Source organism: Emys orbicularis, chromosome 17, assembly GCF_028017835.1.
Source record: "Emys orbicularis isolate rEmyOrb1 chromosome 17, rEmyOrb1.hap1, whole genome shotgun sequence".
Lineage (NCBI taxonomy): Eukaryota > Metazoa > Chordata > Testudines > Emydidae > Emys > Emys orbicularis.
In genome coordinates, this window is record NC_088699.1 from 3,314,595 (window position 1) to 3,340,367 (window position 25,773).

The 25,773-nt window shown below is 48.3% G+C and overlaps 1 protein-coding gene across 2 annotated transcripts; it reads left to right on the plus strand.

Annotated features, from left to right (window-relative positions):
- On the plus strand, window positions 1–25,773 carry CPD (carboxypeptidase D). 2 transcript variants are annotated; one of them, XM_065418090.1, is made up of 20 exons: window positions 1–58; window positions 7,546–7,688; window positions 8,239–8,408; window positions 8,985–9,349; window positions 10,384–10,575; window positions 11,813–11,980; window positions 13,226–13,335; window positions 13,930–14,032; window positions 14,635–14,777; window positions 15,481–15,650; window positions 16,349–16,660; window positions 18,840–19,035; window positions 19,560–19,695; window positions 20,514–20,663; window positions 21,129–21,224; window positions 21,313–21,377; window positions 21,823–21,954; window positions 22,279–22,464; window positions 22,797–22,896; window positions 23,606–25,773. In XM_065418090.1, exons 2-20 carry the CDS (start codon window positions 7,551–7,553, stop codon window positions 23,830–23,832), a joined length of 3,159 nt encoding a protein of 1,052 aa, XP_065274162.1. In that variant the 5' UTR covers window positions 1–58; window positions 7,546–7,550; the 3' UTR covers window positions 23,833–25,773. The 2 variants fall into 2 exon arrangements, with proteins under 2 accessions (XP_065274162.1, XP_065274163.1); XM_065418091.1 differs by lacking the exons at window positions 13,930–14,032; window positions 14,635–14,777.

Consider the following 25,773-nt stretch of genomic DNA (forward strand, 5'->3'; position numbering starts at 1 on the left):
CAGTTTGAGACATTCAAGGATGGCATCACTAATGGAGCTCATTGGTATGATGTAGAAGGTAAGTTATTTCAGTATATTGCTTAGCAGGGTTCTGCAACTCTTGGTCTGGATCCCATCTTGATGGCATGTGTCATAGAGCTCTCCCCTCTCCTTATATTTTCATGGGCCATCTTAGCTGCCAAACATCTTTGTAGCAATTGCTGCAGTTGAAAAGTAATGGTAAGAAAGGAATATATTTTTAGCTTTTAATGCAGCTGTAAAGGAAGCAAAATGGTGCCATGGGCCACCTGCAAGTGCTCGGTGGATCACAATTTGGGAACCTGGTGTAGGGGGTTAAAGTCTATTGTGTGTTCAAATATGCTTAGGGTAACTGTACAGCCAGCTCCCATAATTATAATGGGGAACTGGGCATACAAACGCCTTAGGTATATTTGAAAATCCCCACCTAAACTGTCTAGGGGGTGGAAACCATTAGTTAGTAGATCACTAGTCATTGCTCTGAACAAAGTTATTTGTATGGTCGATGCAATTCACTGTCTGATTCTCTTTAGTCTCTTACGTTCCATTGAACATTCTCTTCAGGGAAGTCTGGAATGTCTGATAATGGGTGGTCTTCTGCTCTGGTAACTTAGAGACACTTAGCTTCTGATGTTTTAAACAGCCCCTTTCTTAAACTCAGATTAGCTTATCTTCCCCATGCCCTGTTCTTTGGAGGGGAAATGGCATGACTCAGCCATATTGAAGAGTGACTGCTCTGTCATTGATGGGTACTTGTCTCCCACAAATTATCATACCAGTCCTATTGGCATGTGATGGCATGCTATTCCTGCAAAGTCCCATGGGCCAGCAGAAATATTAATCATTACTACATCCTGAGTTTGCTCTCGTCCTAGCTCCCAGCAGAGGCTGTTACGCAAACATAGACTTGCCAGATAGGGTGGGGTTTCTTATCATGGAGGACAAAATAGAAATGTAGAGCTAGTGTAGCACAGTTCTGTAAACAGCTACCCTCCAGTCTTTGCCCACTCTGAAGCTGAGGGGGCTATGGAGTGAGCTGTACGTAAGCTGCAGAATTAGAAAGCCCTAGTGAAGGCTTGAAATTTTATTGAGCAGTAATTCCTAAAAGATGATGATGATCTGAAGTCTGGGTTTAGGAGCTGAATGACTCGTGTGTAAACCTCAAGTTCACACTTCTTGGGACGGAATTCAAATACTGGTCTGTAACACACCATACGCTTGTAGGGGGAAAAGGTCTAGATCTGTTTTCCCCATTATAGCTGATTCATTGCTGGGGATTTCACTGTCCAAATAATACTCAGTTTTACGGTGTTTCCTTAATACCTGCTTCCTACTCCCGCCCACTGAGCACACCTACGTTGGACAGGCTGTAGGTTGCCTGGCTCAACCAGGTTTATTGTGTTTGTACAGGGACTCCGAACAAGTGAAGGGTTGTGGAAGGAACCTGACTGCTTTAGCTAGAACCAGGATATCCTGGAGCTACCTTACTCTGGTGACAGTTGTATAAACCATCTAAGCCCGTCAGCTTGTATGTTACAGCAGTAATGTTGCAGACCTTGCCATGAACTAATTGATCCATAGCTAACCATTTTGTGTACCTGAAATAAGTGTGCTGTGGAGGAACATTTGCTGTTGGGTCTCTCAGCCTCAGTGTCCTCCTAATCCTGAGGTTTGGTAGCAGTAGTAGGTAAGCACTTGCAGACTGCCTCGTAACTTCGAAGTCTGAAACTGGCTCTCTAGTGTACAACAACTAGCCAAGCACAAACAGCCAGGATTTGTAAGCATGTTCTTGATGGCTTCTGCATCAGCATCCTGGGCCTTTTAAGCAGCTGCTACTTTCAGATCCTGGCTGACAAGGCTTTTATACATGTGTTCTCGCTGAGGAAGTGACAGAAGGAAGGCATGAGTGTCCTCCATTTTGTAAGTCAGTGGGGTTTGAAATCTGTCCAGTACAGAGACTTATAGAGGCTTCCAACTTCACGGTGATAACAAGCCCCTCAGCAATGGGGAACCGTAAACTCCAATTCAGGTATTCTCCAACCCCGCAGACTTGCTTTTATGTGACTTAGAGGCAGTGACTGTGGGGAAACTAAGCAAAATAGAATTCACAGCACACACAAGAAGGCTTGGCTAGTGACTTATAAACATTGTGTTTGCACCAACCACTAGAGTGAAGGACAGGTGAGACTTGGCAATCCAGGAGCCTTTAAATGCACATATGTGGTTAGTCTCATAAACAATGCTTTAACGAGTTCTAGTAATTGCTATTTAAAGGCACCATGCTCACATGTGGTGCTTTTGCAATCAATAAAGTCAGTCCCTGCCCTGAGATTATAACTGAGACATGACCCAAAGAGGCTGAGAAATGAGAAGGGAATATGGGAGCTTAAGGCTTCCAGCAAGGACTGATTGTGATGATGTGTGCAGTCGGTGGGTTCCTTCTGTTTTTTAATGCATTAACATTGATGGGTGGTGTCGGATGAAGGGCAGGCAGAGGGGAGGGAAGCCAGCTATGTGCAACATTTACTGAAATTGCCAAAAATTCAAATATTAAAGATCACCTGACTCTTCAGCTCTGTGCCAGGGATCTCTGAGGCTTATAGTGAGTGGGCTCTGGAACTATTGTTAAAGTGCTATGAAATGAAGACCCCAAGATTCTGGTACCCCTTGGAGAGGATTATGGGTACATTTTCCAAAGTGGGCCTTCTCCTAATCTCAGCTAATGTGCAATGCCTGCAGCAGGACTGCTAAAGGTTTGTGGCCATGTGTATGCTACAGCCTGCAGATTAAAATGTGCCAGGAAAGAGGCCAGGTTTTAAGTGACTTAAAGCCATGTGGGGAGGAGGGGGAGGAAGGGACATAATTTCTCAACAGAGCAACTTTCTCCTGCTGTATTTTATCTTGTGTAATCAAACCTGCCAGAAGGTAGACTGCTGTGGGATTCATTGTCCTGGACTTGGAGTCACTGGTCAAACCTTGTGCTGTGGCCAGATCCTGTTGGCCCTTGTTTCTGAGTTTGCAAATGAGTGTGTGTTTTGCGTGGGTGTGGTGTTGAACTAAGGTGGCATGTGCAGGGCCATGGGAGTAATCCTGAAGGTCAAGTCATAAAAAATGTGGTCCTCTGAGCCACTGCTGAACTTGGCTTCTGCTCGCCAGCTCCTTAGATTAGCACAGCTCAGGCTGGAGACCTTTTGAGACTATCTCTGTTCCATGCTCAGTTACTGTTCCTTTTTTTAATTCCCCTGCACACAACATAGTTATTCTTAACCTCAGCTGGGTGGCTGGTGGGGCAGTGGAATTGTCACATGGGGCATTCTGTAGCTCAGTGCTGGACTGGGAGCACTGTGGAGTTGGTGTACTGTTACTGGAGATGGGATCCCGTGGCGGCTCTTGGGTTTAAAAAGGGAAATGACGTAATAGCCCTTTTGGAAATTCTTATATTTGAGATGTGCATGCTTGCTGTGTTTCATAAAGTAATAATATAGAGTCTGTCTCTGTACTGGACAGATTTCAAACCCCATGGACGGACACTCATGCCTTCCTTCTGTCACTTCCTCAGGGAGAACACATGCATAAAAGTCTCGTCAGCCAGGATCTGAAAGTAGCAGTTGCTTAAAAGGCCCAGGATGCTGATGCAGAAGCCAAAAGGGCTATTATCTTCTAGGTGTTTTGCAAATGGATTGCTTGAATATTTGCTCCTTTATCTCTCTGGTTACTGAAGTTAAGCTGAGGATGCAATGTGGTCCCCATCCCTTTACCCAAGATTGAGAGGCAAATTCAGCCTTCAAAGCCTCTTTCACCTCCTGAAGTCTCTTCCCCTAAGGGAATAAGCTCTTGTGCAGTGTGAGGTTCTGTAGCTAATGCCTAGAAGCTGGATTTCCCCCTTTACCCCCACCCTCCCCCAGGTGTGATCGCTGACTAATGGACCAAAACATTCCTCTGCCTGCTTGGTGTTGCTGCCAGCAGCACGCCAGTGAGCAATCGGTTCTCTGATCAGAAGGAAGTGACTTGCATCATCTGTTTAATCACCTCTTTAGCTTATTCTGTGCCATCTGTCCCCTGCAGAGCAAAAGGGACAGTTTGTTCTTCAGGGGAAGAGGACATATTCATTATGGCATCCTTAGGGGCATATGATATAGCTTCTTAGGCTAAATATATTGGCCCAGCAAGCTTGGGGCTAAAGGGATTTCTCTTTCCAGTGACTTTAGATTTTGCTAAAGAGGCTGGACCGAAGGGTTTTCCTCCTTGCAGACAGAATACATTGATGGTATTCATAATACTAGTAGGCTAGACCAGGGCTCGATTCCCACAGCCATCCACCTGTTGTGTAGTTTGGTAGGGGATGGGAATAAGAGCACAGTGGCATTTGTACACAGATCTCGGAAGGAGGGGGTTGAGTTCTGCTGCTTGTACTTATCCCCTTATCACAGCGGGTCTGCTGGTGGGATTCTCGCCCGAGCTGGAGGCCGGGACACTTAAGGAGATGAGCACTCAACGGGTCTCTTCTCTGGGCCAAGGCTAGCCAGAACCTGCTCTCTCCTGGGTCAGTTGGGTACTGAGGAGCTATTAACCCGCATGAAGTGCTTTGAGTGCCCCCCTGGTCCCGGGGCTGCTGGTGCTGCTGCTGGCTGCAGGGCCTGGCGGGGGGGTCAGCTCTCCTGCTGCCTACACAGCCAGGGAAACATGGGGAGGGGGAGAGGGGGGACTGCTGAGACTGCTCTGCAGCAACTTCTCAGACCACAACTAAGGGCTTCCAGTTCCTCTAGCAAGAGCGAGGAGCACTGGTTCATTTTCCTGTTTGCACTCCACTGTGGTGCAAAGGGGAGGTGCCCCCCCCCCCCCCAGTCTCCCTAAATGGTGCCCCTGCTCAGCTGACATGAAACTGACACAGCCAGGAATGGAGTTCTCAGAAGCGGCCCTTAAATCTCGGGTGTTGGTTTTCCCCCCCAGCCCCTACACTCCCTGCTCACCTGCAGTGCCGGGGAGAGCCTGGCTTCCATGTTATTGTTTGGGTTCTGTCCGTGTTTTCGTTAACATGGATTTCATAGGGCCCTAATTATCCCCAAACAGATTAAACCAGCTCCACAGAATGAAAGTACATTCTGTCTTCGTTTCTGACACTTGTTGCTTTGTTCTTTGTGCTCTGCTGTGTGGTGTCCTCTGACACCCCTAGTCACAGATGTCTTTTAAATGCTGAGCGAAGGAGTACTTGGGCTCTCTGCAAACCTCTGAATCCTTTGTGTAAAGGGCTGTGTGATTGTGTAGCTAACACAATTCAAATTCCATAGCATGCAGTGGACTTCTTTGTGAGTTAGGCTAGGTCTACACTACCCACCTGAATCGGCAGGTAGAAATCGATCTCTCGGGGATCGAATTATCGCGTCTCGTCGGGACTGGACAATCGATCCCAGAATCGACGCTCTTACTCCACCAGCCCAGGTAGGAGTAAGCGCCGTCGACTGGGAGCCGCGGAGGTCGATTTTGCCGCCGTCCTCACAGCGGGGTAAGTCGGCTCCGATACGTCGAATTCAGCTACGCTATTCGCGTAGCTGAATTTGCGTATCTTAAATCGACCCTCCCCCCCTGTAGTGAAGACCTGCCCTTAGTTTTGCAAGAAGTGATGTGTTTGAGACCTACTCTAGTCTGCCACTCTGTTTTGGTTGAGCATTTGTCTCAAACTCCCATGAATGGCAGGTGAAGCACTGGATACACTTTTCATGTATTGGTATCTCAAACTCATAACTTCCTGCTATGAACAGATGGTTAACAACTGGCCAAGCTTTGTTTTACTCCACATGGCATTTGCTCGCGGAAGCAGACTGCTGTGAGTTGCTTCTGAGACTGAAGGTAGATGATGAACGCTGACCTTTTCTTCTTCGGCTGTCAGAGTCGCTCTTAAAAAACAAACTGCCAAACCCTTCAGCGAAGATCTATGTAATTCTCCAATGTCTGTTTGCCCAGATGGAGAAGCGCCGCACGGTTCACTTGTTTCTGTTTAGTTTCAGGCTTGGGTTCTCCTGCACTAGCACAGTGCTGCAGTAGTTCTGTTAACACTGCAGCAGAATGTGAACTCGTTACATTTCCATTTGCTTAAACAAAAGACTCCTGGAAATATTTCCATATTGGTCTCATCTTGTGAAAGCTTTTATTGACCATATAAAGTTTGGGTCCTCTTTGATCTGACAATGTCTCTTTAAAAAAAAAAAAAAAAAATGCCTTTAGGGCACTTAACTTCTTCCCCTCATCTTATCCTGCTGTAAGAGTTCACCTCGGTGTTGAGGATTAATTAGCATTGTGTCTCTGCTCTTGGCTCTATAACCGCTAGACTAGCTAATTTTTTGTTATTTACGAAGTAGAGTTAAGTCAGTGTTTCCCTACACAAGAGGCGGCCCCAGTTTGGGAAACACTGAGTTAAGTGCTACACTCAGTGCCCTGGCTGCAGCAGTGTGGTTTGGTCTGTCAGAGTGACTTTGAAGCCTGTTTCATGAACTTGTTTGGCTGTTTTGTAACATGCTGGTTACGGTTGAAACCTGTCGAGCGCTCGGAGCTGTAATACAGCTGTGTGACAGAGATGTAACAGTGAGGCGTGACCCTGAAATGCCGGAAGGGCTGTGGTGGAACAGCTGCAGTGCTCTGTTCAGTCCATATTGTCCAGGATGGAGAGATGAGCTGACTCAGTGAAGTGTGGACATAGGAACTTCCAAATATCCCCCCAACAGAAGGGACAGAGGTGCTCATTGGCACTAGGCAGCCTTTCAGACTCTTACCCGAGTGCCTGCAGCTGCCATTGCAAGGCAGGTGGAAGGTTACAGAGCAAAGAAAGTGGAACTGCCTCTAGATCATCTTAAGATTTTAAAACAAACTCAAGCCCATGCCCTCCTTCACTCTTCCAAATACTCAGGGAGGTTTGGGTGACCTAGCTCTTAGCTAGTGAGCTGTTCCCAAATACTGCTGGGTATCTAAGGAAGCAGCCGTTCAGTGGGGTAGTGCGATTCTTTGGGCTGGGAGGCTAGCATCTAGCGATGACGGGTACTGTGCCGCAGGGGGCTAATACTGTCACAGCTGATTCTCCCAATCAGAACGAAAGTCAGGCTGCTGTTGCTGTAACTGCTCACCAGTGACTGAAGTGAGGGGTGATCCTGGCTTGGAGAAGGGGGAGGAGTGGTGATGGATAAATGGCAGCCTCAGATCAAGGGTACGGGGAGAACCACATGGCACTTTGGTAGCACTGGAGGCAGGGGGACGATTCCGCACCCAGCAGCGGACCGGGTGCGGGTGGCAGTTCTGAAAGCTGCATCAGCATTGTTGTCACTACCCACAACCGCTTTGAAAGCTGTTCTCCTGACCTGATACAGAAGTAGGGAGCAAGGCGGACCTGCGTTCAGCCCTGCGAGCCTCCTCCACAGGTACTTCATAGCTCCGTGAGATGCTATTGGTTTGCAAGAGGGCTTCAGGGTGGGAGGTACTTCCTGAGTCTGGCATTTCACCAGCATTCTTCTTTGTGACCAATCTTCTCTCGTTCCCCAGGGGGGATGCAGGATTACAACTACGTTTGGGCCGACTGCTTTGAGATCACTTTGGAGCTGTCCTGCTGCAAGTACCCAATGGCGTCCCAGCTTCAGCAGGAATGGGAGTATAACCGGGAATCTCTCCTCACCTTCATTGAGAAGGTAAAACATGCTCTGTCTTCTCAGGAGGTGGAACAGGGGCTTGCGCACCAGAGGTACAAGGCCTAGGGGCACCTGACTGGCAGATCAAACCCCAGAGTACAGGGTGTGGAGTGTTTGTGGCCCTATGGCTAATAGCTTAGGTTGCCCTGTGGTCATGTGGCAGCTATGAATGAACAGAAGTCACCAGCTATAAGGAAGCTTTGCTTCTCTGTGGTCCTGCTGCAGTGCAGTATCGCTGCTCTACGTGGCAGGGCCTGTTTAGACAGGGTTGCAAATGTTGACAGGTTTTGGTCCCTCTCCATGGGGAAAGCAGACCTGCCATGGGGAGCCCAAGGGATTTCCGAGCGGTAGCATCTGTTTCGTTTATCCTGGGATTTGTCTCCTAGTGGAATGGTCCAGCCAAACTTCCCTCTGAATTACAGGCTGGGTGGGCACTTCTGCCCAGCTAACTCTGTTCTAAACTTACCAGCATTGGTGGCAATGGGGCAAGGATCCATCTGTACCTGGAGTGATTTGTCTTGATCAGTTCCTGTTTGATTTGTTTCCTCAGGTCCACATGGGAGTAAAAGGGTTTGTCAGGGACTCAGTCACTGGGTCTGGCCTGGCAAACGCGACCATTGCTGTTGCTGGCATCGATCATAACATCACGGCGGGCAGATTCGGGGACTACCACCGACTGCTCGTGCCTGGAACCTATAACATCACAGCAGCTGTCGTAGGGTAACGTCTCTGAAGCAGACGGGGTCCTGTACGGCTACACGTGCTCACTTCCACAGTCTGTTCATGCTTATGGGGTTTGGCTAGAAGCTGCTACGGTTGATTCTTTCCTGTGATGGTGCCAGGCTGCAGCTCCATGTGCTGACTTGTCCTGCATTCCACACTGAGCACTCTTGCCCCTGGAGCGCCACCGTTTGGGGCGGCGCAGTGTGGGTGAGGGAGGCAGCGGTAAAGCCTAGAAAGGTAGCATCACCAGAGGGGTTCAAGTCCCTTCCCGTAGCTTGCTGCCAAGGCAGCCCTAGAGGGGCCGTTGTTGAGAAGAGAGCGGTAGACAGGAGCTCAGCCTCTCGTGACTCTGGCAGGGTTGTCGTCCTCGCGGGTAACGCAGAGTGCGACCTGACAGCGTGCGGGCTGGTGAATCTCTGGTGTAGCTTTTAAAGTACCAGCCCTGTTCTATGTGGTGGTGGGAGGTAGTGCTGGGAAAAGAGACGGCTCTGGTATAGCGCCCTGGGCTGGGCTTATAGCTTCCTGTTTCACTGTTTGAATCTCCTGTTGAAAGCAGACTCGTGTCTTTCTCAGTTATGTGCCAATGACTGTAGAGCACATTGAGGTGAAAGAAGGGGCTGCAACAGGGGTGGACTTCTCCCTGCAACCTACTGTCCTGGTACCTGTTCCTGACCCTACGCCAGCTGCCGCCTCTCCTGCCCCAGGCTCCGCTACCAATGCCACTGCCACAGCGAAGGCAGCAAGCCCAACTTCTCTCCACCAGCCGCTCCAGCCTGAGGACTTTCGCCACCACCACTTCCCTGACATGGAGATCTTCCTGAGGAGGTACGCCAGCGAGTACACCAACATCACACGCCTCTACTCGGTGGGCAAGTCAGTGGAACAAAGGGAGCTGTATGTGATGGAGATATCGGATAACCCAGGCGTCCACGAACCAGGTAACTGGCCAGCCCCATGAAATCCTTCCGTAACGTCTTGCCTGGGCACCTCCGGAGCAGAGTGTGCGCCAGGGCCTCTGCCAGATGGCTTCTCAGATGCCTTGGAGTACAGCTGTGGGAGCTGTATGTGCAAACTGGGGAGGGTTGGGGGGTGCTGGTGATTCAGTCGTGCCCAGATAGCTGGATTGTGAGCCCTGCCAGGCAGGGACACGGTCACCTTGTTTGGAAATAGCTTAGCACATTGTGGGCGTCAGTGCAATTTCAAGAGAAACAGAGGCATGTGTAGGGAACACTTGGTTAAATGAGGCGGCCCTTCCTAGTGGTTCTTCTGCAGCCCCTTGCACTGCTGTGGGAGGCCTCACGGCTGTCGTGTCTAGGCTTATCGATATTTAGAAAGCTTTGCGAGCAGAACTGTTTCTGCCTGCGCTCTTGGATACGGATGCTGACTGGTGCCCTAGAGCCATGGTGTGGCTGGTCCTCCCGCTCACGTTCCACACCGTGGCTGCTATAACGCAAGCCAGACACTGCAGACAAGGTAGCCAGACTCAGATGCACTGCACAGTGCCGCTGGGTGGGTTGCACGCTCAACCTGCAGTATGAAACAAACCCATTGTGCAGAGCTCAGTTCCCTGGTCTGCCCAGGTGGATTGCCTGAGCTTCCCAGGGAAATGGGGAGCGGTCCCCTGTGGGGGCTTTCCTTGGACACTGCCCACTGCATTAGCCCCTCTTGGTGATGCAGAACTGCTGCCTTCCTCATCTGAGTCACTCAAAGAGATTCCAGGGGGATCTCAGTCTCTTTGAGCTGTGCAAGGAACTCGTCCCTACATGGAGTTGTCCTGTCTCCGTGGCCAGCTGATGCCATCTCACTCCAGGAGGTAAACTGGGAAAGAGGTGACAAGGACTGCAAGGGGCTTCAGAGGCCTATCACAAGTGGGCTTGAGGTGCTAGTGTTCACACTGGCTTTACGTCAAAACATTGCTGCTGGTACAATGAGCCTGCATTGGTTCTGTTGCTGAAATGTCTGTTCTGCCCAGGTGAACCAGAGTTCAAGTACATTGGGAATATGCATGGGAATGAAGTAATAGGCCGAGAACTGCTTCTGAATCTCATCGATTATCTCTGCAAGAACTTTGGAACGGATCCTGAAGTAACAGAGTTGGTGCTTAACACCCGAATCCACATCATGCCCTCCATGAACCCTGATGGCTATGAAAAATCCCAAGAAGGTAGCTCTGCCTGTTACTAAACAGCCTTCATGCATGTAGGTTCAAGAGTGGGCGTTGGGGAGTGTCTCAGTCATGGTGAAAGGGCCAGGAGCCTGATTTGTGTTGCACAAAACTTTTCCTGTTCAGGAAGGGCAGAGAACGGGCTTGCTATATCTTTGTGGTAGGGTGGATCCACTTGTTCTTGATGTGCAAAGTGCTGTGCTTGAGTTCTAAATGGCTGAGGTGCCCCTTACGCTTCAGCAACAGCTGCAAATTGTCCCTGCCTTAGTCCTCCTCTTCTGTTCTTGTAGCTTTCCCAAGGCAAATGTTTAAACAAAGAAACCCAGCATTGTCTAGACACAACTCAAACTTGCAGCATTCTGGTGCTGCCGGCTTTGTAACATCCATGCTAGGAGCTGGGCACTCTGAAAAGTGCTTTTCCAAGGATCATAAAATACAGAACTTATCCTGAGCTTAGAATGGGTAAAGCAGCTGTGTGTGAGCTCTCTGAAGGGCAAAGCCAGTTCCTCAAATAGAATCATAGACTTTAAGGTCAGAAGGGACCGGTCTGATAATCTAGTCTGACCTCCTGCACAACACAGGCCACAGAATCTCACCCACCCACTCCTGTAACAAACCCCTAGCCTATGTCTGAGCTATTGAAGTCCTCAAATCATGGTTTAAAGACTTCAAGGTGCAGAGAATCCTCCAGCAAGTGACCCGTGCCCCACACTACAGAGGAAGGCAAAAAAATAGTAGTAGCTCTTTACTTGGTTAAACGCGGATCGGGTGTAATGAAACTAGTTTGGAGATGTAAGCACTGGGTTTTTTCTCTGATGCTATCAGTCCATCTAGATTGTTCCCCAGTTTAAATTGCACTTGTCATCCCTCTCAAAGTACTGACTAATAAAATCAGAAACCTAGTGAGAGCAGAGGACAAAGGCTCGTAATGGTGACCACTCCAGCTGACAGCCGTCTCTCAGAGATATGCATGCAGGAAGTGGGCTCCCTACTTAGGGGAATAGATTGTGGGGTGCAGGATGCTGCAGGAAGCCAGCCCATTAGTATATCTCCTAAACTCCCTGGGACTGTGGAACAGTGGGCTGGTGGAGAACGGAGTGTTCTGGGTAAGGAGCAGATGTATTGCTGTCTGTTGAAATCAACCCCTTTTTTCCCTTGCTTTGAGGCAAACTGGTAATGGGTTTGTGCTGCTGTGAATGTGGGGGGATGCAGGCTGAATGTATTGTTTGTTGCTCAGGAGACAGAAGCAGCACAGTTGGCAGAAACAATAGTAACAACTATGACCTGAACCGGAACTTCCCAGACCAGTTCCTCCCAACGACCGACCCGCTGCAGCCAGAGACTCTCGCTGTCATGAACTGGCTCCGGGCCTTTCCGTTCGTACTCTCGGCAAACTTGCATGGAGGTATGTAGACAAAACCAGCCTGCTGTAAAACTCCCCTTGTGGGAGAAGGGGGTCACTGCCCCACTGTGGAGGCTGAGTAACACTGGGGTGCTTCTGCTCTGTGTCTAGGAGCAGCAGCAGAAGTTTCTCTGTTTGGCCTGGCCTAAGGAATTGGCTTCCTTTTGCTCTATTTAGGCAAGAGCCTGGCAAATGGCCATAGTGCATTAAGGAGGGGCCACTGGCAGAAGGTTACTGCCACTCATCCCTGAGGGGGGGGCAGTTTATCTGGTCATCTTGAGGGGAAACTGCTACGTTCTTTCAGAATCTGAAAGATGAGGCACCCAGACCTTCTAGTGCCGAGCGCGATAAGAGCACCGATAAATGAGCCACGTTAAAGTCTCCATGGAATTAACTTCTGAGTGGTTCAGGGTTCTTCATCTTAAGTGCATCTGCGGTGCCAGGCACTCAGGTGGGCTGGATGTCTGGTTATGTATAAAATGAAAGGACCTAGCTGGAACTACTTGGCATCATCACTGAGCTGCTAGGTTCCCGATAATTGAATCAGTTGCCTCTTGGAGTGATCTAAGTTAATAGTCACTGCATGCTAGCTTGTTCCTCAGACTGCTTGTCTGCTGGGGCTGTAGCTGCTGGCAGATGGTGGTTGCTCAAGTACTAATACACTGAATTCTTTAGTGCAGTGATAAGTTGATCCAGACCTGGCTACAGTGCTGGGGTTTTTGTCCACCAGCACTGACGTCAAGTGTCTCATAGTGCTGTTAATGTAACTTTGTAAGAATCTCTTTAGTTTATCCAAGACTTGACTTATGCACAAATGTTTGTAACAAGAAGTCTTCCTAAGGGGTGAAGGGATGCAGTATTCAGAACTGCGGCTGGCCAAGGCTACCACTGACCCAAATTCCTCTCCTGTAAGCTTCCTTGACTCTTGCTTTCCCATCTCATTCGAAAATTGCCCCCAGGATCTGTGCCCAGCTTTCTTATGTGCAAGGGCAAAATGCTTAGTTGGAGCACTCCAGTTTCAGAATTGCTCTGACTTCCTTGGGTTAAGAACATTCCACTAGGATGGATTGGTAACTGTTACTACATGTTCACGGTCTCCTTTATCTACCTGGCTTAGTACTGTGGCTAATTCCATGCCTTGGCAAATACAGACTTGTTCTCTGGCGTTTTTTGGAAAAGCTTCCTCTATGCTAGGATTTAAAGATCCATTATAAAAGCACACTAAGTAGAATCTTGTTTCCCCTGCAGGTTCTTTGGTGGTTAATTACCCCTTTGATGATGATGAGAAAGGAATAGCCATCTACAGTAAATCACCAGATGATGGTGTGTTTCAGCAGCTTGCACTTTCGTATTCCAAGGTAAAGCTATAGCTAAAACAAAGCAATTGCTCATTATGCTTCGGTAACTCGTAGTGACTGATGGGTTTGCAAAAAACTACTGCAGCTGTTGGGGGGGGGAAAAAAACACTTGAGTGTAGGTAATGTTCATGGAGTCTTGCCCTTTAAGTGTAATATTGCCATCCCTCCCTGGGTTACAGCAGAACCAGTCTTTCAGGAGGCTGCCATTGCAGGAGCTAATTTCCAGCATAATCAGCCTGACAGGTGCTGTAGGAATAGCACCCTGTCCATATATTTGGAAGCCATTAAAAATTGATTATGCAAGACTCTGGGCTGAGGGACCGTAGTGCATACGGCAAATGAGCCACCGTGGGAGTCATGGGCATGACCAGACATGAATGGGCGTTCCATGGCTCTAGATAATCAGCGCTGGATTAGCAGTAGCTCCGAGAACTGTGCTGTATGCGGCTATATGTATTAATAAATATCCATCTGTATTTAATGTTTGCTGCCAAGTCCAAGATGCATATTCAAATGTAATGGACTTAACGTGGAAAGTGTCGCCACGGTACGTGCAAAGTCCAGGGTTCATGTGTGATCACTTCTATTTTTCAGGAAAATACTCAGATGTACCAGGGCAGCCCTTGTAAGGACATGTACCCCAATGAGTATTTCCCCCATGGCATCACTAATGGGGCTCACTGGTATAATGTTCAAGGTAAAACACCACGTGGGGAAAAAACTGTTCATGGCCTTGAGTGCGGTGGATCTCGAGTCTCAGACAGTTTTTTCAATATGAATGTATCTGTGGAAAAGAGATTCTGTCTTTAGAATTTCCGATTAATCACCTAGCTCTCTTCTCTGGTGGATCTAGCCCAGAGGGACCTGGGCCCCTTTTATAACCTCTAAGTTGTAGTTGGACAAAGTTATTCTGGACTGGGTGAATCTGTGCTATGCCTACCTGTGATCAGGTGGGCTGTGCTCTCCTGGGTTTGCTTTTGGCTATTGGGAAGGAGGGTTTATAAAAACTTAAACATAACTTGCTACAGTCTCTATTTTTGAGGTCCAAGTGTGAAAAATGTTTAGTTTAGGAATAAATCTGTCCTTCCTGCATCTTGACAGTTCTCTGAAGCCTGGGGGAGGTCTTGCCCTGTATAAACCTCTTCAGTTTTCTGTTACAAGGCAGCATTTTGCTGTTAGAATTTCACCCTGTGTGTCTCTAACTTCTCAAAGCTCTACAACTTAACAGCCAGGGTATTTTATGATTGTTGTAAGAAGATTTTGAGGTCCTTAATTATAGTTCTGATGTTTCTGCCTTAGGGGGGATGCAAGATTGGAACTACTTAAACACAAACTGCTTTGAAGTGACCATTGAGTTAGGCTGTGTGAAATACCCAAATGCTGAAGACTTGCCAAAATACTGGGAGCAGAACCACCGGTCTCTGCTCCAGTTCATAAAACAGGTGAGATGCTACAATAACCAGCCAGCAGGGACAGAAATGCTGCATAATGCTTTACAGTGCCTCTGAAGTATCCCATGTAAGTCTGCTCACATTAGGGGATCCTGAGTGTGTCTAACTCTGGGCCCATCTGCAGATTGGAACGAGCACTGCTGCTTGGCCAGAATGGGAATTGTTGCAGTGTCAGGGAAACCATCCTGATTATCAGAAAAAAACACAAGATGAGTTGTGAACGTAGCAGAAATCCTTTATAAAAGCTTAAGCCTGTGATGCATGCTCAGAAACAGGCTTAAAAACTTCATCTGGGGTCTCTTCGCCTTTCAGAAGTCTGGAGGAGACCCTATGCTATTATTTCTCTGGGATTTGGAATGGGAGTGCTGTGGAGGCATTTTTCAGACATGATGCATAAATGGAGGCATGTTGCAGTGTCAGATGTAGCAAAGTACTGTACCACTGTGTCTTGAGTGAAAGTTACTTGTGCCCCTCAGATGAAGCTGACTTCAAACCGGGTATTTACAGGGTACGTTTGGAACTTGGGCCAGGATTTCCTTCACGTCCCCCCAGGACTGGAACTGAAAGGGAACGTACAGCGATTTGCTGCTTGTTGCCGTGACTCATGGGATGCTTGGACATCGCAATGCTGAGTGGTGTACATGCCCCAGAGACTTGTCACTGAACCGTGTTGGTTTTCTGGTCCTCTGTCCAGGTTCACCAGGGTGTCAAGGGATTTGTGCTGGACGCCACAGCTGGAAGGGGCATCTCAAATGCTACTATTAGCGTTGCTGACATCGACCACCCTGTCACCTCTTACAAGGCTGGAGACTATTGGCGCCTGTTGGTTCCGGGGTCTTACAAAATCACAGCCTCCGCCCGAGGGTGAGTGACTGGCACCTTGGACAAATGACTGATCTTGGACAAACCTTCCCCTAATTCAGCTGTGTTGCTAGCTCCTCTCCCCCTTGGCCAGAAGTGAGCGCCGTGATTTGTGCTTATCCTGAGCAAAGCACTTAACCCCTAGGGACCAGCCGACCGAACTGTCCGGTAGAGAGAATTCAGTCCACAGAACTGCCAATCATGGGAATGCTTGGCTTCTATTGTGAGAACCATCACAGATGGTTCTGTGTGGTGGAAGGTGGTTAATAAGTGGATATTTATTTAGGAGAAACTTAACCATAAAGAGAGCTGCTCAAGAATAGCTTAATTGCTCTGGATCTGCCAAAGCCTGGTCACCATTCCAGCCAAAGCTGCCTCGCTTAGTCCCACCTGATAGCCCTGTACCATAGCAGCTGGACTGTTGAATTCCCCAGCCCCACCTGCTGGTAGGAACTGCAGTTATCTGTGGTGATCACTGGCTCCCACTCAGATTCTGGGTCCCCTGCCTAGCATGGTATTCAGAATGTCTTGTCTCAGAGCTGCCTTGCTATTGTTTTGTTTTCCTTTGCTGTGCACCTTGCCTTAGATTGTGGTGGAGAAAAGGTTACAGTCTAACATGATGTTGAGCTGGGGAAGATACTGCAACAAATGGCATGTTTGAACCTGCTTTCAATTTCCCTGTATGTCTTCTCCTCTCTCAGGTATAACCCGCTCACCAAGACCGTGACCGTCGGGAACAGAGGCGCGGTGCAAGTCAACTTCACTCTTTCACGAACAGATTCCAAAGTTGAGGAGGGGAAGCTCCCGGTCATCACCAATGAAGACACTAGCGATCCCTCTGCCAAGGAGTTTGAGACCCTGATCAAAGACCTCTCTGCTGAGAACGGCTTGGAACACCTCGTGCTAACCTCTTCAATGGACGTTTCTCCCTACCGCTACCGTCCATACAAAGACCTGTCCGACTTTCTTAGAGCCCTCAACTTGAACTACCCTCAGATCACAAATCTCACTAAGTAAGTGATGCTGATTCTAGCTCCTGGCCTCCCAAAGAAACAGCCTGTGGCTGTACAGTAGCATACAGCATGTGATGTTCCTGCCATGAGTGCGCTCACCACGTTACACGCACTGGAAGCTAGAGTCCCTGTCCGAAGATGGCTAATATAAGCGACACACAATACCTGTAGCAGGTATCTGTACTGGATGTAGGATGGACCTCTAATCTCAAAGCCATAGAGGTTTTGGGTTGTCACTGAACCCCCCAGGAAAAGGTTTGGTTACAATATGAATAGAGGGCAGCAGGCACAGAGGGGGAAGAAGATTGAAGTATGAAGGGACAAAGATGGGGAATCCCAAAGGCCCTTTGGCGGAGGGAGGGAGGGCTGTAGGCAGAAATGAGCAGATATATGGTTGTGTGTCTTGAAGGATCTTGAGGGGAGGCCAAGAAGCAGATGAGTAGGTATCACAGTTAAGGCTGAGTCACTGACCAGCATTAAATGAGCATTTGATCAATTGCATGGTAGGAACATCAAGGTCCCGGAGAAGAGCTGTATCTCTCCGGGTAAAGGAGATCCTGCCTTCGCGCTCTTGAATGTGCATCTCTCCATACGCTCCAGTTAGTGCCTTTTCTTCTGCATCCCCTCCTCTCTAGCGCCCTCTGCTGTTCTTACCCAAATTGGGACAGCGTCACTAATGAAAGCAATCAGTGGGAGGGGTGTCCTGAATGGCTCTGTCCCTCTGGTGTCCCAGGCAGTATGATCTCAGACATTCCTTTGTTCTTTCCTTTCTTTATGACCTTGTACCCTCTTCCAGATCACTGTTGCCCTAGAGACCCCTTCTGGGTTGCCTTCTTTAACCAGCCCACCCGCATGTGGTCCCCTGTCTGCTGTGGTCCTTCGCTCTGTCTTTTCACTTGTGACTGGTGTTGGCAGAATGGCACCTGGGGCCAGTACCAGGCCTGGTGCGATCTGCTGATTTATATCCCTTCCACATACTGTTTGCCTGACTATGCCGTGCCTGGCAATGCTAGTGTGCTGCCCACACTTATTCCAGAGCTGCTGTTCTCATCTGTAGATTCTGTTGAGCTTCCAGTTCCGTCAATCGTCATTGTCTTGCTTCCACTTCTTTCATGAATGGCAGTGACCCATGGCTTGTGCAGTCAGCTGTAGCATTTTCAGAACATGGAATTTGGTTTGCGGTGTCCCTCTGTTTGCTTATCAGTCGGAAATCCAGTCACTGATGAAATGTTACCCTTGGGGTTATAGTCCTCACATGTCAAAAATGGGGTTTAAATGGGCCTTGGCCGCATCCCTTTTATACTGTATTAATTTAGATGGAATATATGGGCTCAAGGAGTCGAAGGTGTTAACATGACCATGTCTGGCACCTCGCAAACATGCTGTAAATCCTTTAAAACTTTTTAAAAGATACAGGAAAAAAGGAACAACCGTTAAAACATTTGGGGAGGGCTTTCATTTTAACAACATTCCTTGTTCTCTTTCCTCTTACTTGTAGGGAATCTTGTCTGACCATCTCCTAGAGGGCATTAAAGATAACTGTCCTGTTGGGGGAAAGAGAAGTTAATTGAAATAAGCTGGAGCTGTTAAAAGTCCAGTCCCATTTCCTAGAAGACCAAACAAGATGAGCGCACACAAGAGGGAAGAGAAAAGACAGCAGAGATAGAAAATGCAGCTTCTGTCACATTGTAACCTCAGTGCTGGAAAATCAGCGGCATATCACATGGTCTTAGAAATCCCCTGAGACCTGGCAAAATGTTATCAGCATTGGGCCATTTAGGGCTTTAGATTTAGCTGCGTTTCGGGTCACAGGCTTACAGCAATGTTGCAAAATATTGTCGTTTTGTCCAGATAAGCCAGACTTATTAGAAAAGAGAAGAAATAAGGTAGGGTAGGAAATGGACACACATGGGGGAGGAAGGGAAGACAAAAATGTCACATCCCAAGTGGCATATGGGATCTAGCTGGAGCCTGCAGAGGTGGTGATGTCCTCTGGGTCCCCGCCTGTCTGGTGAGGATCTTTCTCAGGGTCAGGTCAAAGAAGGCAGTGTTGTCACGCTGCATCCCAGGGCAACAGCTTTGCCTCCTTCCAGCCCCTCGCTGACCTGCACAAAGGCCAGGCCAGAGGTGGTTCTCCAGCCATAAATAATCAGTGCTTCTGTTTCTTATCTGTTGGCAGCTTGGGTCACAGCGTTGAGTACCGTCAAATGTGGTCCCTTGAAATATCCAACAAACCCAACCAGTCTGAACCCGAGGAGCCCAAGATCCGCTTTGTTGCTGGTATCCATGGAAATGCTCCGGTTGGCACCGAACTGCTCCTGGCGTTGGCAGAGTTCCTCTGTATGAACTACAAAAAGAATGCAGCCATCACCAAGGTAAGAAGGCAGCATCTGTGACGCCCTCCCCACCTGCCATGGGGTCTTGGCCTGAACAAAGGGTGGTTACTGCCGAAAACCATCCTCTTCATGCAGGGCTGTGGGTTATAGGAAATCCAAAAGACTTGGCGGGGGGGGGGGGGGGGGGGTGTCTGAGGACAATGTAAACTCTGTTCGGGCCCAACCATGTGTGGTGGGGGGAAGGCTCCTGCAAAGACCATGGGAGTTGATGGCGGGTGGGGCGTTCAGGTGTCCCTCCCTGACTGTTGTGAGGCAGCTGGCAGCACAGGGGTTGCAGCAGCTGGCCAGGGTCTGCAGACCTCTATTCCTGCCATCCTGGGCACAATGGTGAAAACCCAAGGCTAACTCTTCTGCAGTGTAGGCAGCGCTTCTTGGAGCCTGAGCAAGTGAAAGTGCTGGGAATTATTAGCTTTAAAGTACTGGGTTTGTCTCGGGGAGGAGTCTGCCGAGCACGTTTCATGGCTAGCTGCTGAACTTTGTCTTCTCTCTGTGTTGATTGACAGCTGATTGACAGGACAAGAATTGTGATTGTGCCATCCCTAAATCCAGACGGGCGTGAGATCGCTCAGGAGAGAGACTGCACATCCAAGACTGGCCAAACCAATGCTCACGGCAAAGATCTGGACACAGACTTCACAAGTAAAGCTAGTTAATGTTTAGTCTCTTGGCAAAAACCAATGCAGTGGTGAACTGATCTCCCCGATAACCACTCTAGACTTGGTGTCAGTCATGTTGTTGCAAGGTCCAGCACTGCTGACCGCTTCAGTTATGCCTCAGTTATTCTAACTGGCTGGGATATCGTGATGTTCTTAGAGTTGAGACAGGTTACAGAGGGTAACTTTAAATACCTTTTTTTGCGAGGGAAGGAAAATCCTAGTTTGTTCATGATACTCTCTAGCAGAATCTAGAAATAAGACACACCTAATGACTTTGATATTGACTTCATGGTTCCGGGGGGTGGGAGGATCTTTTAAACCCAGAAGCTCTCCTCCTTTTTGTTGCCAACCTCCTCCTCCTTAATTATCTAGAGCTATTACATTGGAGCACCCCAAGTCTGTCCTGTCTGGAGTCTGTGTTCCTGACCAATGTTTTGGCTGGCTTTGTTGCCTGGGGACGCGTGAAGCATTGATTTTGGGGAACAACGGCATCAGTTATGTGACTGAAGTGGAGATAACTTGCAAGAATTGCTCCCTAGATCGTGGTGGGAAATAGTGACCTGCAAGGTCTATTGGAGGTGGTGGATGAATGCAGCCACTGATGGCAGTTCATTGACCACATGTCTTACTTTTTAAATGCTGTTAGGTGCCACTTGTTATGGCAGTGGCCCCACAGAAATACCTTGCAGCTGGCGTCGATACAAACACTAGCAAAGTGTGTAGTTCTGGAAGCCTTTACCATCGCAGAGGGAGACTCTTCTGCTGAGCTCTCATGACTTCCTTTGTCTGTTCTGTTTTTAGGCAATTTCTCATCGTACTCTGGGATAGGAGAGCCGGAGACCAAAGCAATCATTGAGAACTTGATCCTGAAGCGAGATTTCAGCCTCTCTGTTGCACTGGATGGTGGATCTCTGCTTGTAACTTACCCATATGATAAACCTGTGCAGACAGGTACAACTAACTCCTCACTAGCCTCCTCACTCAGCACTTAGGATCAGTTATTGTTTCAATAGTCCCGTGTTCAGCTGCAGGCTTGTTCTGGGCCGGCATAGCTGGTTATCTGGGTTTGAGTGGGCTTGTCTTGTTGCTGAATTGAGAGCGAAATGAAAATTAGACTACCTGGCTAATGATGGAAGACAGCTGGGGCACTGCGACCAGTGTTAAGCTATGCAGTGTAAGAACTTGCGCTGTCCGTTGCAGGAAGGGTTGAGAGTATATGATCTGGGAGCTATTAAAAACAAGCCAGTGCAATGGGATTCAGTGACGGTGTCCATTTGACCAAACTTCATAATGTTCAGGAAATGCAGTTTAGAAACTGAGCCCTGTTTGAGGCCCTCTGAGCACTGTGCGATGTCATTAATTTAGCTGCCTCGGTTAAAGGCAGCTCCTACTAATGTTCTAACCTTCTCTTTATAGTGGAAAATAAAGAAACTCTGAGACATTTAGCATCTCTGTATGCAAACAACCATCCGTCAATGCATCTAGGTCAGCCAGGCTGTAAAAATGAGTCAGGTACGTGCATATGATGCCCTGGACTGTGGCCGTTTTTGTGCTGTCCACTCTTTGCAGAGGATTTTCTGACATTTGTCTGTCTGTACAGATAAGAACATTCCAGGAGGTGTCATCCGGGGGGCAGAATGGCACAGTCACCTGGGCAGTATGAAGGTATTTCATAGAGAGCTTTGACTCCGCCTCAGTGCATAGCCAGGCTTAAACTACAAGTAGAAACTCAGTGACAATCACCTCAGGAATGGAGACTATTTGTAACTCTGAACAAAACGTGATGGTGGTTCTTTCAAAAGTTTACAACTGAACGTTGACTTAATACAGCTTTGAAACTTTACTATGCAGAAAAAAAATGCTGCTTTCCCTTTTTTTAGTTGTTTAGTTTAACACAGTGCTGTACTGTTTGCTGCTGCTGCCTGATTGTGTACTTCTGGTTCCAAATGAGGGGTGTGGTGGACTGGTCAGCTTGTAACTCTGAGGTTCAACTGTAGTATTAAAGGAACAGATTTTCTGGGCAAAACTATGCCGAAGTCCCCAGTTATCTCATTCCAAAGCTTTCCTTTTAAACGCTATCCATGTCACAACCTTTTCCCCTGTTTTTCAGGATTTCAGTGTCACTTTTGGCCATTGCCCTGAGATCACAGTGTATACCAGCTGCTGTTACTTCCCAAGTGCTGGACAGCTCCCCAGTCTGTGGACCGAGAATAAGAAGTCTCTCCTTAGCATGCTTGTGGAGGTGAGAGATGAATGGTTCTTAAAGAAGAAGCTCCTGGGGGCTTGTGGGGGAGCACATTGATACATGAGGCCTGGTCCTTGCTGCTGAAGTCCTATGGTGGTAGGTCCAGAGGAATGAGATGTGGTGTGTCAGCCAGGGAATTGGCTAATCTCTCAATGACGCTTTGCCTTACGGTGAGATGAACAGCCCTTCATTGTATTGCGCATTTTAATTACTAAGCAGAGGGTGGTGGTCTATTTCACATTTCAATAAATCTTAATACGCTCACGTATCTCCCCCCACCCCTCTATGTGAACTCTGAGCGTCTGACATTCTTGATTTCAGGTTCATAAGGGAGTCCATGGATTTGTTCAAGACAAGAGTGGCAAGCCAGTGTCTAAGGCAGTCATTGTACTCAATGAAGGTGTGAGAGTATACACAAAGGAAGGTGGCTATTTCCATGTGCTGTTGGCTCCGGGTTTACATAACATCAGTGCCACAGCTGAAGGATATCAGCAGAAACATGTCTTGGTGAGTGCGCAGCCGTATCACAGGATCTCTTTCCCTGTCTTGTCTATCGCCTGGGTCCTGCTTAATTTTTACTCCGATTTGTTTTTTCAGCTATTTAGTCTTCAATAGCTGCTGAACAGCCTTGCTTTTCAGCCCAGCGTAGCTGTATTTAACTTGTGCAGTGGATGGAAGAGAACTTCCCACCATGAGCCCTTGGGGGGGGCGGGAGAGATGGTTGAGGCGTGACTTTCCCCTGCATCACACTTGCTGTTGGCATGTCCACGTGCTTCTCGCCTACCTGGATGCTAACATAAAATATTGAACGTTCTCGGCCCTTACATTTGTTTCTCCAGGTGCAGGTGCACCATGATGCCGCCAGCTCTGTGGTGATCGTGTTTGACATGGATAACAGGATATTTGGCCTTCAAAGGGAGCTCGTGGTAACTGTAGCAGGTAACGTGAGAGACCGTCTTTTCAGGACCCTTTGAGCACATTCATGACGTGAGATCCAGCTCTGACCATAATTTTTCTCTCTTCTCCCCTCCACCCTTCCGTAACACTAAGTTAGTCTCTGGTCCTGAGTCATTCCCCTGCCCTTTATTCTAGGTTCACTGTTTATCCCACAGAGTTTGTGCCTGCTAATGCTGTATCTGCAGCTAAGAGGGTGGATATTGGAGATCTTTGCAGCACTCTTACTGAGGCCCTTTGTGAATCAGCTAACGAGGCGGGATGGCAATAGCAATGGGAAAAGCCTACTTCTGACAAGGCCGGGGGAGTAAGAGACAGTATCGTCCCTTACCCTCGGCCACCTTGAAAGCAGCACAGCTGGCTACTGCCAGACCACTACATGGGTTTGGAGGAGTTCAAGGATAAGGTGGCTATCACCTGTGGAGGCCAAAGGTCATATTCTTGGTTAGCTCGAGGAAAGTTTGGGTTTAACCCTGTGCCAGTCCCAGCTTTGCCCACCTGAAGCTGCTGCACAGGAAGGGCCCTTTGCTGCAGGTTAGGGGAAGGTGCATTGGCACAGTTGGATGAAAAAAGCCGCTATAGCTCGTCCCTCTTATGGGCACAGCTCGTGCTGTAAGTGACAGCGAATCTGGACGCGTCTAGTAGGAGCGTGGGCACTCTCATGGCCCTGACTTAAGTGTTTTCTCATTGGCAGGTGCCACCATGTCAGCTTTGGTCCTCACAGCCTGCATCATTTGGTGCGTCTGCTCCATCAAGTCCAACAGGCACAAGGATGGCTTCCATCGCCTACGGCAGCACAATGACGACTATGAGGACGAGATCCGCATGATGTCCACCGGCTCTAAGAAATCCCTCCTGAGCCACGAATTCCAGGATGAGACAGACACTGAAGAAGAAACATTGTACTCTAGCAAACACTGATAGATACCAAGTGGAAAGGAAAGCTCCCTATGGACAAGCCCTACAATGGGGGGCTGCTCTTATGCTTCAGAGATCTGGAACGTTAGCTTGCAGAATGTGTAAGCTCCAGAGACGTGGGTGGCAGTTCTCAACCTCCCGTGTTCTTTTTTGCTCCACTCCTACTTATGCACGCGTCGGCTGATGTCCGAGGCTGTGAACGCTGTCAGGTTTCTAGGTCAGGGGTTAGAGTTCCATGTAATGGAAACACTTGGAAGGCAACTTATTAGTGTGTTCTAGCAGTTTTCTCGACAGTCCAGCCTAGCGCGGGGAAAGTGGAGTAATTACCAAATGCCTGGCGGGGTCCATCGTTCTAAGCTTTAAAGCCATTATTTATCTCTACCTTTTTGATTCTTTTCACTCTGTACATTTTGGGGAAGCCTTGATCAGTTATCGCCAAGACTTCAGCTGCGCTGCCAGTGAGTGGCTTTAGAAATGGACAATGAGCTCGGCTTTTGGTTGCTCCATCCCACTCCAAGGGTGCAGAGGTACTATGGCCTGCTCTGCTCTACTGCTGAAGTGTTTGCAGGGGGATAAGTTTTACAGTCAGCCTGTCCATGGAATTGCCTCTGTATTGAAAACTGACAGGTGGAATAATTTAGTCCAGGTGTGAGAAGCTCTCCACCCAAAGTGGGAGAGAGTTACAGTTAATTCAGTAGGAGTTGGGTGTCCGGTAGCTGTGCAACTCTGCCATTCTCTAGTTAAAAGAAAATCCTCAGGTTCATTTGAACAGTCTTGTACAGAACCCCTATTGCTTCTGGCTGGCCATGTAGCCAGCCCAATGACACTTAGCGTTGCCTGTCTGAGAATGGAGACTAGCTAGTAACCCATGAGTGAGGAGTAACAGCAGCATGACAGGATAGCATGCTAAAAGAGCAACTTGAGAGGGTTTCCAAGCAGATGGTGGTAACCATTCACTGTGGATATTGTCTAAATGCTACTAGTCACTAATGTGCCTGCTCTGCCTTGTTCATGTCTGCCGGAGTTTGAAAAGCACTTAAACCTGCCCACAGCCCAGTAAACACAGCTAGTGTTCTGCAGCAGCATTGAGCGCTCGCGCAATCTCCATGACTCAGCTTCAGTCTCAAATACCTGCAAGACTTCGATTCCTCTCCCAGGTCCATCTGATACAGAAAAATACCCATTACTGACCACTGCTATTGTTAAAAGCTGACCTCTTTGCTCCTGTATTGAACCCTGATGTTGCCTGACATCCAGCCAGCAGGATGGGCACGTCGCTGAAGGACCACAAGCAGAATTCCTTTAAATGTCCCTCCTGCTCTTTCATAGTGAAATGGCTTATGTCAGTGACCAGAGTTCATCTGGGAGGGGTGTGTGTGTGTGTGTAGCACTTGATGTGTAAACAGGAGCTGAGTGACGCGCTCTCTACCTGAGAGAACACTTGGATTCAAAACTTAGCTATTGTTGGAGCTAAAAGGCTCCTCTAGAAAGGGAGGAATCTGTGCCAAGAGGAGCTAAATCAAACATCCTGATTTCCAAGGCCTTTGGCTGTCTTTCCAGTGTGCCTCCCCTTTCTGAGGAGGGGACTAGGGCCCAGCAGCATGAAGCAAATGCCGGTATTGCGTGCTTCACGAGTATAGTACTTGCAGGAATTAAATAGAGGATGCAGTAAACAGGCCAGGCTCTTGCCTGAAATGAATGATTCGCTGGCAGATCCACTCAGGATATTGCAGCCTGGAGCGAAGAAGGAAATCCTCTTGTAAGACCCAAGGTCTGAGGTTCTCCAGCCTTTGCTGTATGCACCCAACAGGACCTCGCAGCCCTTGTGGAAATGCAGCTGCCAAGGGAACCAGACAGTTTAGATCTGTTTGTAACCCACCAGTTGTTGCTGAAATACTAAATTCTGCAAAAGGTTAATGGTGTTTGTTCACCACCTTTCCTATT